This window comes from Echeneis naucrates, chromosome 2 (genome assembly GCF_900963305.1).
Source record: "Echeneis naucrates chromosome 2, fEcheNa1.1, whole genome shotgun sequence".
Lineage (NCBI taxonomy): Eukaryota > Metazoa > Chordata > Actinopteri > Carangiformes > Echeneidae > Echeneis > Echeneis naucrates.
Genome location: NC_042512.1, coordinates 14,693,902 through 14,708,520, shown reverse-complemented (window position 1 = coordinate 14,708,520; position 14,619 = coordinate 14,693,902). Strand labels below are relative to the sequence as shown.

The 14,619-nt window shown below is 43.7% G+C and overlaps 1 protein-coding gene across 1 annotated transcript; it reads left to right on the top strand.

Annotated features, from left to right (window-relative positions):
- The first annotated feature begins 7,324 nt into the window (after positions 1–7,324).
- lig4 (ligase IV, DNA, ATP-dependent) lies at positions 7,325–11,701 on the top strand. Its single transcript, XM_029520086.1, has 3 exons — positions 7,325–7,403; positions 8,178–10,248; positions 10,356–11,701. The coding sequence occupies exons 2-3, from the start codon at positions 8,186–8,188 to the stop codon at positions 11,023–11,025; spliced, it is 2,733 nt and encodes a 910-aa protein (XP_029375946.1). The 5' UTR covers positions 7,325–7,403; positions 8,178–8,185; the 3' UTR covers positions 11,026–11,701.
- The last annotated feature ends 2,918 nt before the right edge of the window (positions 11,702–14,619 follow it).

The following is a 14,619-nucleotide window of genomic DNA, read 5'->3' as shown; positions in this document are numbered from 1 at the left end:
AACTGACTGCACAAATGGATGTTTGCAGTTCTTGTTGATTGCTGAGATTTCTAAGCCGTACAGATTTTAATGAGAGCTTGAGTCTGAGTTTAAGCATGTGGGTCACTGAGGTTTGGATCTGCTTCAGCCTCCGGTGTCTGGCTCCGTAGTCTGTCTGTTTTTGACCTCAGTCTCTGCGCTTGTTTACCTGCTGAGAGGAATGTGGAGTTATGTAAGGCTTAATCTATCAGAGAGTACGTGTCCTTCTGTTACCTGAGGGTGAACCAGAGGGCGACACACTCACACACACACAATGACAAAAGTCCACACGAGCACACATTCACAAACAGCTTAATGACAAGGCCTTCTTGGTGTCACACATCCTACGTACGAACAGTGCTCAAATGGATAAACACAACTCTGTGTACACACCGTTAACCTTTATGACACACACATGTTGAGCTCTTCCACCCAGACTGAGCTCAGTGTGCTGGCATCAATAACCAGGATTTTATGGTTTAAACAACAAAGACAAAAGTTCACTCAGTTTACACATCCTGAACGCGCACACACACCTCAAGCCTTGTTAAATAGTGAGAGTGATATGCCGTCATAATTTCCCTTCATGTTTCCTAAAAATGCACCTCTGACGTTTTTCCGTTTTATCTTTGTGTTTTATTGACGTACAGGCTGGATCTATATTTCTTTCCAGAGGAACTCCCGCTGCCTCGATAGGACTCTCCTCCCCGTGTTGGATTGGGGTCATGAACACCCTCAGGGGACCTGTCACCCAACACAGCAGGTATCAGTTGCCTGTGGCTCTAAAACATGCCAGTGTGTTGGATGAAAATAGATCAGACAGAAAGAGCATGTGCGCTGCATGGTGCTGATGATAAACAAAAGAGGCAGTGCACCCTGTTCAACATGTAGCATATAGCAATGTATTTGAGCATGATAATTACTAAAAAAGTGTTGAAATCTTACTGTGACAGCACCAGCTCATTCGGATCATTAGGTTATGTTCTTCCTGCCGGAGGTGGTGAGTTTGCTCATTCGCACCGTGTAGGTGCAGGAATGTTGTTCCACAGTGAAACTGCTCCCCAAATGGCCCGCATGAACTTTTCATCTGTACCTGTGCGCAGCAGTTTGAAACCCGGCCCAATCCTATTAGTAGGAATGGGTTAGTGCCTATAGGAATCTTAGTCAGCAGCACAACAAGACTTAACAAACCGAGGTCACACTGGGGGCATATTTGCGTGCATAGCAGCCAAGTAAATCATCCGTCAAACATGCCAGCCACGAGGCTAAAGCTTACAGGACAAGACAGAGTCGAAGGGGAGACACATGTAGAGGGGCTTAATGCAGAGTGGTGGCACGCAAATATGTTGTCCCAAAACCTTACAACCAAATCCAACCAGAACGCCCCATGCAAGAGACCTCCATTTACTCTGCTGTCCCACAAGCATGCAAACAGAGCAAAGAGGAGAACATTTGGACACTGTCAACATCAGCAGCAGGAGGAATGCAGACATCCGGCTTATAGATCCGAGGAACAGCTAACTGTGATGGGCTGGGCTAACAAAATAAACACTAGATTATCTAAAATTAACAACACGTGTGTTGTAAACAGAGCACGACCTTTCATGTTGTGACTCATGCTTGCACAGCGAACGACGGCACACCTGCATGATGTGTCGAGCTGGAGACTGTTTTGCTTGTCAGCTATCAGAGTTGTCTTTCTCCCAGCAGAGCGTGGACTTGGCACTTGTTTTTGCCGCTCAAAGGAGGGAAGCTTACTGCAGTCCCACAACAGTCAGCCTGCTCTCTGATTCGGGCTAATTACTTGTGTTGATATTTAACTTCACACTCATCAGTGAGGCGATCCTCATAGATGTAATCTAATCTCTACTGCAGAAGAGATCACAGCTCTGGGAACAAATTATCAGAGTGCAGATGGCGTATTATCTGTAGTTTATACTGCAGTTTCTTCAAAACTGAAACCTGAAGGCAACGAACCAAATGCCAGAGCGAAGCTTGAGAAATGTATTTTTTATTTTATTGCAATGATTCAACCGCAGTGAGGCTGTGAACAGCAAATGACCAGACTGTAGTTGCTCTCTTTGAATCACTGGGAAGAAAACAAAAACATGAGGTAACACAGAGCAATAAACAAGGCAACAGATCCGATGTCCTCTAGTTGCAGTGCAGTTTAAAATGAGCAGGAGATTAAGGAATAAAGGCCAATTAATCTGGCGCCAGTCTAATGGCACTGAGGAAGAAAGTTCAAAAAGTTCATGTTTCATTGAACATCCTCACAGCTTACTGTCTTGGCACCATTTCCTGGTCTGAATCACAGTTTGGCTTGTGTCGAGCAAGATGTCCCGCTCCCTCTGAACATTGCGATGTCATTAATTTGACTGTTACATAAGGGCGACACTGTGTCTCAACGCAGGAATGGAGATAACATAATGTTGCATAAGATGTATCAGAGGACATTGTCTTGTTGTTCTCTTGGCTGCTGCCAGTTTTGTGTGTGCGCTCAGCCTCACCCACCAAAAGTCAGCGAAGGCGTCTTCTTTAGATTCTAGGTTGAGACGCAGTTATCAGTGCCAGTGTTGTCTGAGATGACAGCAGATGACAGTGACATTGTGATCAACAGAGTAACTTTACAGGAGGGGAAGCCTCACATTACGCTGCAAATGCCAACACTGCATGTGCATGCTATGCTAACGGTCTAGCTTAGCTAAAAGGCCCCCTGAAGTACGTAGAAAGAAAAAGGGTCCGAGGCGAAAGAGTTCCCTCTTTCTCAATGATCAGTGCACCGCGGCCAGAGTATGTATCATGATGTGACATCCGGATTTGTTTCCACACATAAGGTATGGTGACGAGATGGGCCATTGCCAAAGCAGAGGGCAAACCAGCAGCTCCCTTCACATGCCGACCTGCTGCACTGACAATAGATCTATTCATAGTGCATGTGTATGTGTGTATGTGGATTTAGTGATGGATGCCAGGATTTCTCACTTATGATCAACTCTGCTATCATCACTTAATCTGATTGGCAAAAAACAAAAGTACCTCAAGAGCACTTTGCATATATACATATATATATATATTTTTTTTTTCTTTTTTTTTTTTTCTTAGACGCTCTTAATCTAACCCCGAGTCCATCTGCTTCACTTCATTGTTTTCAGGGTCTGTGATCTCATTCTCAGAGCCAGGCAAGGCTGAGTCGAGGTCACCGAAAGGTTGCGAGGACAACCTCTCAACCTTGTTGCTTTTATGCCACATGATGTAACCAAGCCAAGGCTGCTGCAAAGGTCAGCCGGCTGTCTGGTCCGTCTGATGAAAACGGAGAATGGTCAAGGATTTTATTGGAAATTCATTTCATAACATCAGAGAGGGAGAGAGCTGTTATGACACAGCATGTCATGACAGCGAGAGAGGGCAGGAGAAAGAGACAGCGTTAGACAGCTTTTAAACAGGTGAAAAAAAAAAAGAGGACAGATGGCTGTGTGGAATGGATGTAATGTGCGAAGCTGATCTAATTTTAATCAAAGGTCACCGGGTACTGTCTGGCACACGGTGCCAGCTGAAAAAAGCCTCGCACAATATTTTGTGTTCGATAATTTAAGGGAACAGGATCTCCCTGTCCTCATCTCCCCTGGCATTTCTGTGAAATTATGTGGGAAGGAGTGCAATCATGCCTTGAGGTGACGGCGCATCAAAAGCGGCTTTCACAAGTGTCTGATGTTTTTGTTTTTTTTGTTTTTTTTTTAAGAATATTAGGTAGGCAGCACACATGTGGGAACGTACTGTACCTAAACACATAAACAGTGTGTTGCTCAGACATGTATTACAGCTTCAGCCTCTGGGCCACAATCAGATAGATATTATATTACATCCGTTGTGCCATGTACAGCCAAAATGGTGTAATATTGTACTAATATGTCAGGGTACGGCACAATCTGCCATAACTGCAAACAACGTAACACGGCAACATCATCAAGATATGATCATCTAAATATTTAAAGGGGCGGCCCACTAATTTATTACAGTATGAACATATACTGGGAGAATGACAGGAGACAAAATTGAAATGATGATTTTTCCGTCCACAGTTACACATTTGATCAAGCACAAAATAAACCCGATGACACAACGATGACATCAACAGTGTTATTTCCAGAGCTTTCCTTGGTTACTTTGAACTGGCGTGCCTCTCCAAGTGAAAGTCCATATTGGGAAAGACTGGAAAGACAGAATGAAGGTAACCATAACCCAACTCCTCTCCCTGTTCCTTCTACATGAGTGCACATTTTCATTTATATAAATGTATACATACAAATGAACTTGTGATACAGAAATCGTAATTCTATTCCATGAAATTAAACTGGACTGGGAGCTTGTTTTTCTGTTAATATTTTTATGTATATATTGGAAAGTTTACTCAGACCTCTTATATCCACGATTAGCTTTTTTGACAAACACATTTCTCACTGTGTCAACAACCATTATGGGACAGGAAGAGTTGATGACAGTGACCAACAGCTCCCTCTGAATAAGGAAGCCAATGGTTATTCATCGGCCATGTCGAGGGGGAATTGAGCTCATTTACTCGGCCCAGTTCTCTCTTTCCCTCTGTGCCTCGCCTCCTTGCCAAAAATCTCCCTCAGTCCTACACCAGCACACTACAAGCACTCCCCTTCCTCCTCCTCTTCTTTCCCACTTCCCTGTCAGCCCCAGGGAGAGCTGATGCATGCCACGGAAGTAGTGACGTCGGCTGTTTACAGTCTTGTAGGTGGAGCTCGTTGCAGTGCAGCAGCACATCCAGCAGGGCTTATGTAACTGGTCAGCCTGCAGCATGAGAGGCTGCTGCAGAGTGTTTGAAGCGTTTCACAGATATGCAGTGTAAACAGCCAGCTCTCCTCTCCGCTGCACTGCACTGCACTGTGTGTGTGTGAAATGAAAGCACACTGGCTTCACTGCTGGACTGCATAAGAGCCCCAGCTGCACCCTCCTCCCTCCCTCTCTCCCCTGTAATATCCCAGGATCCTCTACTGCATCAGTGGCAGCAGAGAAGTAAACAACCCTGGCTGGCAGTGACTCAGGCTCACTGCTGCCCAGTTCCACCTGCACAGACTCAGTCTGCCCCCTGTCGGCAGCAGGAAGTCTCAAACATCACCGAATTAGGGCTGCTGAGGAAGCAAAACAAGTTAGTTTATTTTTCAGATTTAACAGACCTCCTGCTAGACTGGATGTATGCTACACTTCATCACTTAATACCTGTGCTGGAAAACAGGAAAAACATTTCCTGGGTGACACAGCAAACACATCATCATTTAGTTGCTTTTTTAAGGAAAGAGTAAGTACATGGCTGCAAGGAAGTTTTCATAGCATTCCAAGGTTTGGGTTTCAAATCTTTGTTTGAGTTTCTTCGCAAATGAAAATTAAACTCTTAGTCCTTATCGGGTCAGCGTTCCTACTGGAGTTATGAGCAAGAAGAGGCAGAATGAATGTTCATTTTATCAGAAAATCACCTTGAAAATTGTTATTTAATCATTAACGGAGTCTAGTACTCAGAATAGTAAAATGGCCGGTGCTTTTTTCTCCATTCATCTTAATAGCTCACATTATTGCTCAGTAATTGTTGATAAATGTGTCCACTTTGAATATTCTTATTTTGAAATATAAAATTTAGCAAATATCGAAATGTAACTTGATCCATGCAAAAGAAAATAGAACATAAAAGGAGAACGCAGAAGGTAGTTTTGTTTTTGTTTTGTTCCCAGTAAAACAAAAACATTAACTGACGCGTGTGAACGGTGACACATCATCATATTTATGAGAGACAAACTCCAGGCCCTGCGTTTTGTTTTTGAGAAATGAGCCGAGCCTCTGCCAGGAATGTGACCGGTGTTTTGTGGAATCTATGTTGGAACAAGCTTCAGATATTTTTGATTGCAAACAAATGAGATGATTTTGCATGACTACACAGGTAATAGCATGTACTTGGATCTAGTCCAGCTTGCACCTAATGATGTCTGTCAAAACAAGTTGGTAATAGAAACAAAGCAGAAGGTTAAAAGTCAAGAAGCTGTTGCCAGCAAATAGGTCTGTGCCGCCTTAAATGGCTGAAACCGGGACAGGTCATCACGACAGAACCAACCCTTTGTTCAGCCATTAAGCTGTCTCTTAAAGTTCGAAGCCACACAAATGTCCACACTTGGTCTCACTGGCAGCTATAGAGTAATGGAAAATCACTAACAGCATGGCTTTATTAGTCCAAACACCATTTGTCCCAAAGGTCGTCCTCAGCTGATTTTTTTCAAACCATCCTGCAGATTAATGGTTGATTTTTTTTTTTACAGGTAAGAGCCCCTACTTTCTCTCCCTACATGACACCCTGTGCTTGTGTATTGTGCTTCAAATTCCCAGAGAAGCTACACCAGAAGTCCATTATTTTGGCAGTCTGTGGAGTCCCATTCATATGATCAATGCATGATTCACTCATTTTAATTGAAAGGGCTTTGTTGCCAAAAAAAAATAAAAAAAATAAATAATTTGCTGTTCTGGATTCAATTTTGATGGATTTAACTGTAAAATAAATGTAGCTCAACCTTTCATCAGACAATTTTTTGTATCATTGAAAATACAACAATCAATATATCGTTGTTTGGAGCATGCAGTATCCCAATTATCTCATCTGTGTGTATATATACTTACATATATGTAGTTTGTTCATATAGTTTCTGCTTATGATAAATATGTGATAACATCTGAAATGTCTTAACAACAACTCATAATCAGCTTCATGAGCCTTTCTACTCATATTTTCAAGGCATTGTCGTTTATGATGTTAAGTGTCTATAAGAAGAAGTTGTGTCTGATGTGTCCTTGGCTTTGTTATGGTCCACAGTTACACATTTCCAACTTGTTCTTCCATCTGACCACAAACCTCTGATGGTAAACAACCTTCTCAGCACTGCAGCATCTCCCCGTCTCCCTCTGCTGGCCAATGGGAGGGCAACAAAATAGGAATGGGAGAGCTGGGAATATTTTTTTTTACTGTTCCTGCATTTAAATCACCAAGAGTTCAAATTTAGACATTAGATTACAAAGACGAAAATAATAAATAAAATTTATAAAATAAGCTCAATTGGTTGAAAACTATCTGTGAAATATAAATACACGATATAAATTACAGTCATAGTAACTAAATAACTACCCAAAATGTGACTTGTTAAAAAAGGGGCGTTTAGTTCATAAATCCAAAAGTTTCCCGACGGAACCGAACAACATCGTGTCAGAACATAAGTTCCGCTTTTGTTTCCGGCGGAACATTTCCATGAAGGACCCGCTTTCCACTCGAGGAAGTGCTCAGCATGAAGCTCATCGTTTGTTTTGAGATATAAAAACAGAAGGTAAGAGTTCAGTCCTTTATGTTTTTTTTTTTTGTTTTTGTTTTTGTTTTTAGTGATAATTCAGATGGTTTCTGTCGTCGGTTCGATTTCAAAATAAAAACAACGAGACAGTCAAACAGTTTCATTCATGAATCAAACCTGCGATTGACATTAAATTAATAAATCACAAACATAAATGTTAATAATCGATATAAGTTCGCTTGGTTTTAGTTATTTTTCTATGACTTATCTGGTCAGGCATGTCCGGACTAAACACACTTAATACAACACAAATACAAATACTTTTATTTTGAAAAAGAACCGGCGTTGTGTTTGCTCAACAGATAGCAGATAACATGTTTGTGTTTGCGAGTTCAAACGTCATTATAATGTATATAAATAACCAAAATAATGAAAACATTTGTTGATTTGATGAACTGAAGTCCCGTCGTCGTGTTGAGGCAGCGCTTGACGGAAGATGTTGAAGTTTGACCCGATGGGCCATAAATCTGCAAATGTAGATGAAATTAGTGATAATATGATATTTTTCTGTCACTGTCTCTGAAATTCTTGGTCTGCTGCCACACAAGATAACAAGTAGATTCTGTTTCCAGAAAAATGCTGAACCATCTCGTCTGAAAAATGACTCATTGATAAACAAAAGAGCTTAACATTTTTCCAATTAATACGTCTTCATTTATGACTCTAAAATATAGATGGATTAGTTAAATTTTACCAAAGTGAAACTTTAATTCACACTTTTACTCGAGTGATGACTTTAATCTTGTTTTTCAGATTTCACCATGGAGGGAACTTCCAAAAGTGATGCTGCTGATCAGCCGTCTGTTGCAGCACAGGTTCCTTTCCTTCATCTGTGCAACACTTTGGAGAAAATCCAGAAGTCGAAACCGCGTCCAGATAAATCCAAGTTCCTTGGGGATTTCATTGCGTCGTGGAGAAAGTTTCATTCTGCCCTCCACAAAGACAGGCCCAACACAACAGACTCTTTCTACCCAGCCATGCGCCTCATAGTTCCCCCTTTTGAACGAGAGCGGATGGCATATGGCATCAAAGAGAGCATGTTGGCTAAACTCTACATCGATGTGTTGGGCCTGCCAAAGGACGGGCAAGAGGCCAATAAACTGTTGAACTACCGAGCTCCGACTACATCCCAAGGAGAAGCTGGAGACTTTGCTGGCATGGCATACTTTGTGCTGAAGAAACGGTGCAGCCACCAAGGAAACCTCAGCATCAAAGAAGTCAATGACTTTCTGGACTCGGTGGCTGCTAACAATGCAAGCAAGCAGAAGGATCTCGTGAAAAAGAATCTTCTGCACCTCATCACCCAGAGCTCGGCTCTCGAGCAAAAATGGCTCATCAGAATGATACTAAAGGACATGAAGCTCGGGATCAGCAAAGAAACTGTTCTTCAGATCTTCCATCCTGATGCGGCGGAACTCTATAACGTCAACACGGACTTGAACAAGGTGTGCCAACAGTTACACAACCCTTCTGTTTCTTTAAGCGAGGTCTCCATTGGCCTCTTCTCTGCCTTCAAGCCCATGCTGGCAGCGGTGGCTAACATCCGCAATGTGGAGAAACAGATGGCCAACAGCCCTTTTTACATCCAGACCAAGCTGGACGGGGAGCGTATTCAGCTACACAAAGATGGAGACGTGTACAAATACTACAGCCGAAATGCTTTTGAGTACACGCAGCAGTTTGGAGGCTCTCGACTGGAGGGCTCACTGACTCCCTACATCCACAACGTCTTCAAAAGCCACATTGTGAGCTGCATCCTCGACGGAGAGATGATGGCGTACAACCCAACCACACAGAACTACATGCAGAAAGGGAGTAAGTTCGACATCAAGAGGCTGATGGATGACTCTGAGTTACAGACGTGCTTCTGCGTTTTTGACGTGTTGTTGGTCAACAACCAGAAGCTTGGAAAGGAAACGCTGAAGAAGCGCTACGAGACCATTCAGACGGTTTTCACCCCAGTCAAGGGAAGGATTCACCTCGTGCCACAAACCGAAGCTAGAACCATGCAGGATGTGGTGAATGCTCTCAATGATGCCATCGACAACAGGGAAGAAGGGATCATGGTGAAAGATCCTTTATCCATCTACAAACCTGACAAACGGGGGGAGGGATGGCTGAAAATTAAGCCAGAATATGTTGATGGCTTGATGGATGAGCTGGACCTGCTGATTGTCGGCGGTTACTGGGGTAAAGGAAGACGTGGCGGTATGATGTCACACTTCTTATGTGCTGTTGCAGAAGCTCCAAAGCCTGGCGAGAAACCGTCAGTTTTCCACAGCTTCTGCCGCATCGGCTCTGGCTACACCATGAAGGAGTTGTATGACCTTGGATTGAAGCTAGCCAAGCACTGGAAAGTGTACCGGAAGAACGACCCACCAGCATCCATCCTGTGTGGGCCAGAGAAGCCAGAAGTCTACATTGAACCCTGCAACTCTGTCATCATCCAGGTCAAGGCAGCTGAAATAGTCGGTAGTGACATGTATAAAACCAACTGTACTCTTCGCTTTCCCAGGATTGAGAAAATCCGTGATGACAAAGACTGGCATCAGTGCATGACTCTGGCAGAGCTGGATCAGTTCCGCAGCAAGGCGTCGGGGAAGCTCGCCTCCAGGCACCTTAGCATCGACGACAATGAACCGCAGAAGAAGAAGCGTAAGGTGGCAGCCAAACCCAAGAAGGTGGCCGGCGTCATCGACCATTTCAAGCCTCAGGACCTGTCTGGGGTGACCAAGGAGACAGATATGTTTGAGGATGTGGAGTTCTGCATCCTGAATGGCACCGAGGATCATCCCAAGCCTGAGCTGGAGAAGGGGGTGGCCAGGTAAGAGGGAAATCTGTGAATGTCATTGTTGGTGAGCTGACGGGCTTTAAATCATTCCTGACAGTATCTGTTAGAATAACTGATCAGTGCTTTGGTCTCACTGGTAGGTGTGGAGGGATCGTGGTTCAGAACCCGGGGCCGGACACCTACTGTGTGATTGCCGGTGTGGAGAACATGCGTGTGAAGAACCTGATTTTGTCCAACCAGCATGACGTGGTTTGGGCTGCCTGGCTGCTGGAGTGCCTGGGCAAGAAGGAAGTGGTCCCATGGCAACCACACCATATGATCCACATGTCGCCCACCACCAAGGAACACTTTGCCAGGGAGTACGACAGCTTCGGCGACAGCTACTATGTGGACACTGACGAGCAGCAGCTGCGAGACGTGTTCGGCAGGATCGACAAGGTCAAGGCGTTGCCAGACGTGAGTGTCGCACAGGTGGAGCAGCGTTACAGCTGGGATGACCTTCCCTCCAGCATGTTCAGGCCCTTCAGAGTTTACATGGACAGGTACACTGACATAGGAGACCCAGAAACAGCCATTCCCGCCACCTGTCTGGACATCAGGGCGCTGGAGTTTCGCTACCATGGAGGAACCGTCGTGCAGAAGCTGGAGGAGGGAATCTCTCATGTTGTCATCACAGAAGAAACAAGACTTCTGGATCTGAGAACTCTGAGACGCTGCTTTAGGAAGAAGTTTAAGATTGTGAAAGACTCATGGGTGTCTGAGTCCATCAACGCGGGATATCTGCTGAACGACACAGACTATTTGGTTTGATGAGCGTTCATTAGATCAACACAGACTAGAGAATCCTCTTTTAACTCACCTTTTTAATTCTAAACCCATGACATGACACAAATACAGCTTGTTGTTGATTTTAAATTAGGACTTCACCAAAATTTAGGGGATTGTTCCAAAAGCACAACAGATCATTTCTAAAATTATTTTAAAAGTATGAACTACTCTGTTTTTACTGATTTATATACATTTGCTGTGGATTGGATGATGTGTATGAATTGACTAGGGGCTACTCCCCCAAGAATCCGAAACCAAGCTTTTTTTAAAATGTATTTCCAAGGACTGCCTTGTTGGTTTTGCTGCTGCGACATAGTCAACATTAACAGCTGTTTACTCACTTTCACTCTTGTCCTAAGGAAGCAGAATCAACACAACAATGGCTGAAGCTCCAGGCAAGTAAGTAAACAGCTTCAAGCTGGTTTTAAAAAATATTTTTTTGGACAGTAAACATCGTGTGTTTTTGCTAAACTTTAGACTTAAATTTGATTAAATGAAGTTTTAAACTGTGTTAGTGTCTTTGACAGGGTTATTTTTTTCTTTCTTTGGAGGAAATGCCTCCTCGTGATGAGGGAACTGAACGTTGTGTGAAATTGCTGTTGGTCAACAATAGTCTTTATGTCTTTAAAAACAACTCTGATAAATATTTTTGATTAGATACAAATACCAGGAGTGACTGTTCTGTGTCTGACTTGTCTGGCTTGTTTTTTTTTTTAACTGGTGATGAAGTTAAAAAAACAAACAACAACCTTTTGTATGAAGTGATGTCCTCGGCCCTGTAGTGAGTGCTCAGCTGGCACAGAGCCGGAGAGACACCACAGGGGTACGGTTGAACCAGTTCAGCTCAAGGCCCTCCAACAAAGATGCAGCCATGTTTTCCCGTCTTTAACAATTGCGCCTTGGGATTCACCAATATGTTATAACCTTCATTAACATCGCCTCTCGGGTGCAGGTAGCTGCCTCTGGTGTCCTGGGTATTATGCCCAAATGCCACATTGCTATATTTAAAGATTAAACGTGATGAGGTACCTGTTCCTAATCATGGCTGAATAATGGCTCTTACTGACATGTTGTGAATTCCTTGCAGGTTTTGTTGGATTCAGTTTCTGGAATATGCGGTTGTGTTAATACTGAATTAACACAACTGCATTAACACAAAAGACTATGAAATGTGGTGAAAAAAAACAAAACAAAGCATAATTTCATTATGTGCCTCAGGACTTTTAACCCACCCTGGACTATTTCAAGGCAGACTGAGCATTTGATTGACAGGCTTTAATTAAATCAGGTGCCTAAGTGGTGCCTCCTGCATAACTTTTAAATGAGAAGCTTTGTGTCTCTGCAGCACAACTGTTTTTCTTAAATACTCCAACTTCCTGTCCTCTGAAAAGACTCACAGGAGCAAATCATCAGCAGGGAAAACATCTGCTGAAAGCTATCGTTCTCTAATGGGATAAATACCCTCATTAGACTAGCAGTGGCTATCAGACCTGGAGAACAGTGAGCACACTGGACACAAACGGAAACAAATGAAGCGACGTCATTATGACCTGCTGCTGAGTGCACTCAGCTGGAATAATTGAGATCCTGTTGAGACCAAACACAGGCCCGTGCCTGCAGGGAAAGTCTGTCTGCAGCAGTTACCACAGCCCACCCTCACTGATACGCTCCATAAACAGGAGATCACACAGTTAATAAATAAAAAGCATTTACCAACATCTAAGACAGGCTATCCACACCTCTCACTTATCAGTGCTTCATCTTCCTGATATCAAATCCTGATCCAGCTCCAGTTTATGTAACTCTGAATCAGCTCCCCAAACAAACAAGAAAACAAAATCGCCCTTTCTGAAACTCGGTGTCCTTCTGAATTGAGTTAAAGGACCGCAAAAGTAAACAGGATGAATAAATAAAATCAACATATCCATGAGGCAGATTTAGTGACAGCGCCATCAAGCTATAATTGAAGGTTGTAGTGATAGCTTCAATCTGTTCTGAATGAAAGTCCCCCTCAAAGAAACGGTTCATTTTGCTTCTTCAGCTTTTTTGTCTTTTAAGAAGTTAGATGAGAAAATGAAAAGTGCCATTTTGACTGTATGTTAAATAACTTCTATGAGATTTTTCACTTGCAGGATGTTAATTGTGAGATGTAACTGTGCTTGGAGGCTCGGCTACCTGTCTAAACGAACACGCAAAGGGATCTCTGGGTGGTAACACAAAGGGGGAACTAAATGAAAACAAGTGCTTCATAAACGGTTGGCAACAATGGAAAAAGCACCGGTGTTGTCCTTTAAAGAGGAAACAGCCTCCTGACTTCATAAGAACACCTCTGCCTTCAGACAGGTGAGTCCAACCTGGTCCCAAATCAAGTCCAGCAGAATGTAACCCACAATAAAGCTGCAAATATGCGTTTTCAAAATAAAACAATTCAGCTAGAAACTCTCCACAGCCAGCACTCGTTATAACGCCAGCTACTGTACACCTGTTTGGCTTTTACCTGAGATTTGCATTTTTCTTTATTTTACGTTTCATAGACAGAAAAAAACCCTCAAATTTAAAGATCCTTTCTGTTAGTCTGAAGTGTCGGCTTTAATGCTGAAGCCGTATTTATCAGATTTCTGGTGAATTTCTGCGCACTCTGACTTGACATACCTTCGTACTGAGGATGCGGCGGTGCGCGCGCACGACGTCAGAGGAAGACGTTTTGTCAAGTTAGGGTGAGAGAGGAGGGGAAAACCGGATACCGTGCTATTGGATTTTTCAAAATAAAAAAATAACCAAAACCCCAACCTAGCTTTCCTCCTTTATGTCACTGAGCTACATTTGTCTGTCCCAGTATATAGCATACTGAACCAATGTGTTTATTTGTAATTGTTCTATAATATGCATAGTCACAAATGGTGAGATTGTTCTGTTTATATTTATATGTATTTGTATCTGATCTTCTCCCCCTTTGATTTTTACACAACACCCAGAAGGTTGGACAGCAGAGAGAGGAATTGATTTTGAACGTTAGGGTCGGAAGTGCTCTCGGTTTCTGCTGCGGACTTGATGCAGTTTCCAACAAATACACCGCGTCTCGGCGAACATGGCGGCAACTTAACAATGGCAGAGAGATGAAGACGGCAGGGGCTTGAAAAAGAAAAGAGGTCCGTTTCAGGCTGCAGGCCCATCCGCCGACACAAAGGCAGACAGCTTCGCCATGCTGGAAGAGAGCAGCGTCCTTGTCCCTGCACGACCGAGGCCGGGGAAAACGTGAACGCGTCGGTGAGTGTTTGTGAAAACGAGTCGAGGCTACGCAGAGGAGCGGAGCGGAGCGGCGCGGCGCGGCGCTCAAGGCGGACGGGAGGACAGCGGCTTCACCGGCCAGCCATGGAGGATGCGGCCCGCAGTCGCCAGCGTCTAGTTTCCCATCCGAGCCGCGCTCATTTTGATGGGAATTAAGGCTAATCGCAAAGGCAGGCCGGGACAACCCACCACCCGACACCTGAGGGGAGGAAAACGCAAAGCGGACCCCACGTCAATGACTGTTGCGGCAGAGGAGCCCCCACGGTGGAGTCGGCCGGTTCCCAAAAT

What these genes read in the sequence shown, in the direction of transcription:
- lig4 (XM_029520086.1), top strand. Translation starts at nt 8,186, where the DNA reads ATGGAGGGAACTTCCAAAAGTGATGCTGCTGATCAGCCGTCTGTTGCA. An exon ending in CTGGAGAAGGGGGTGGCCAG is followed by an intron (nt 10,249 to 10,355) that starts GTAAGAGGGAAA and finishes TCTCACTGGTAG; the next exon opens with GTGTGGAGGGATCGTGGTTC.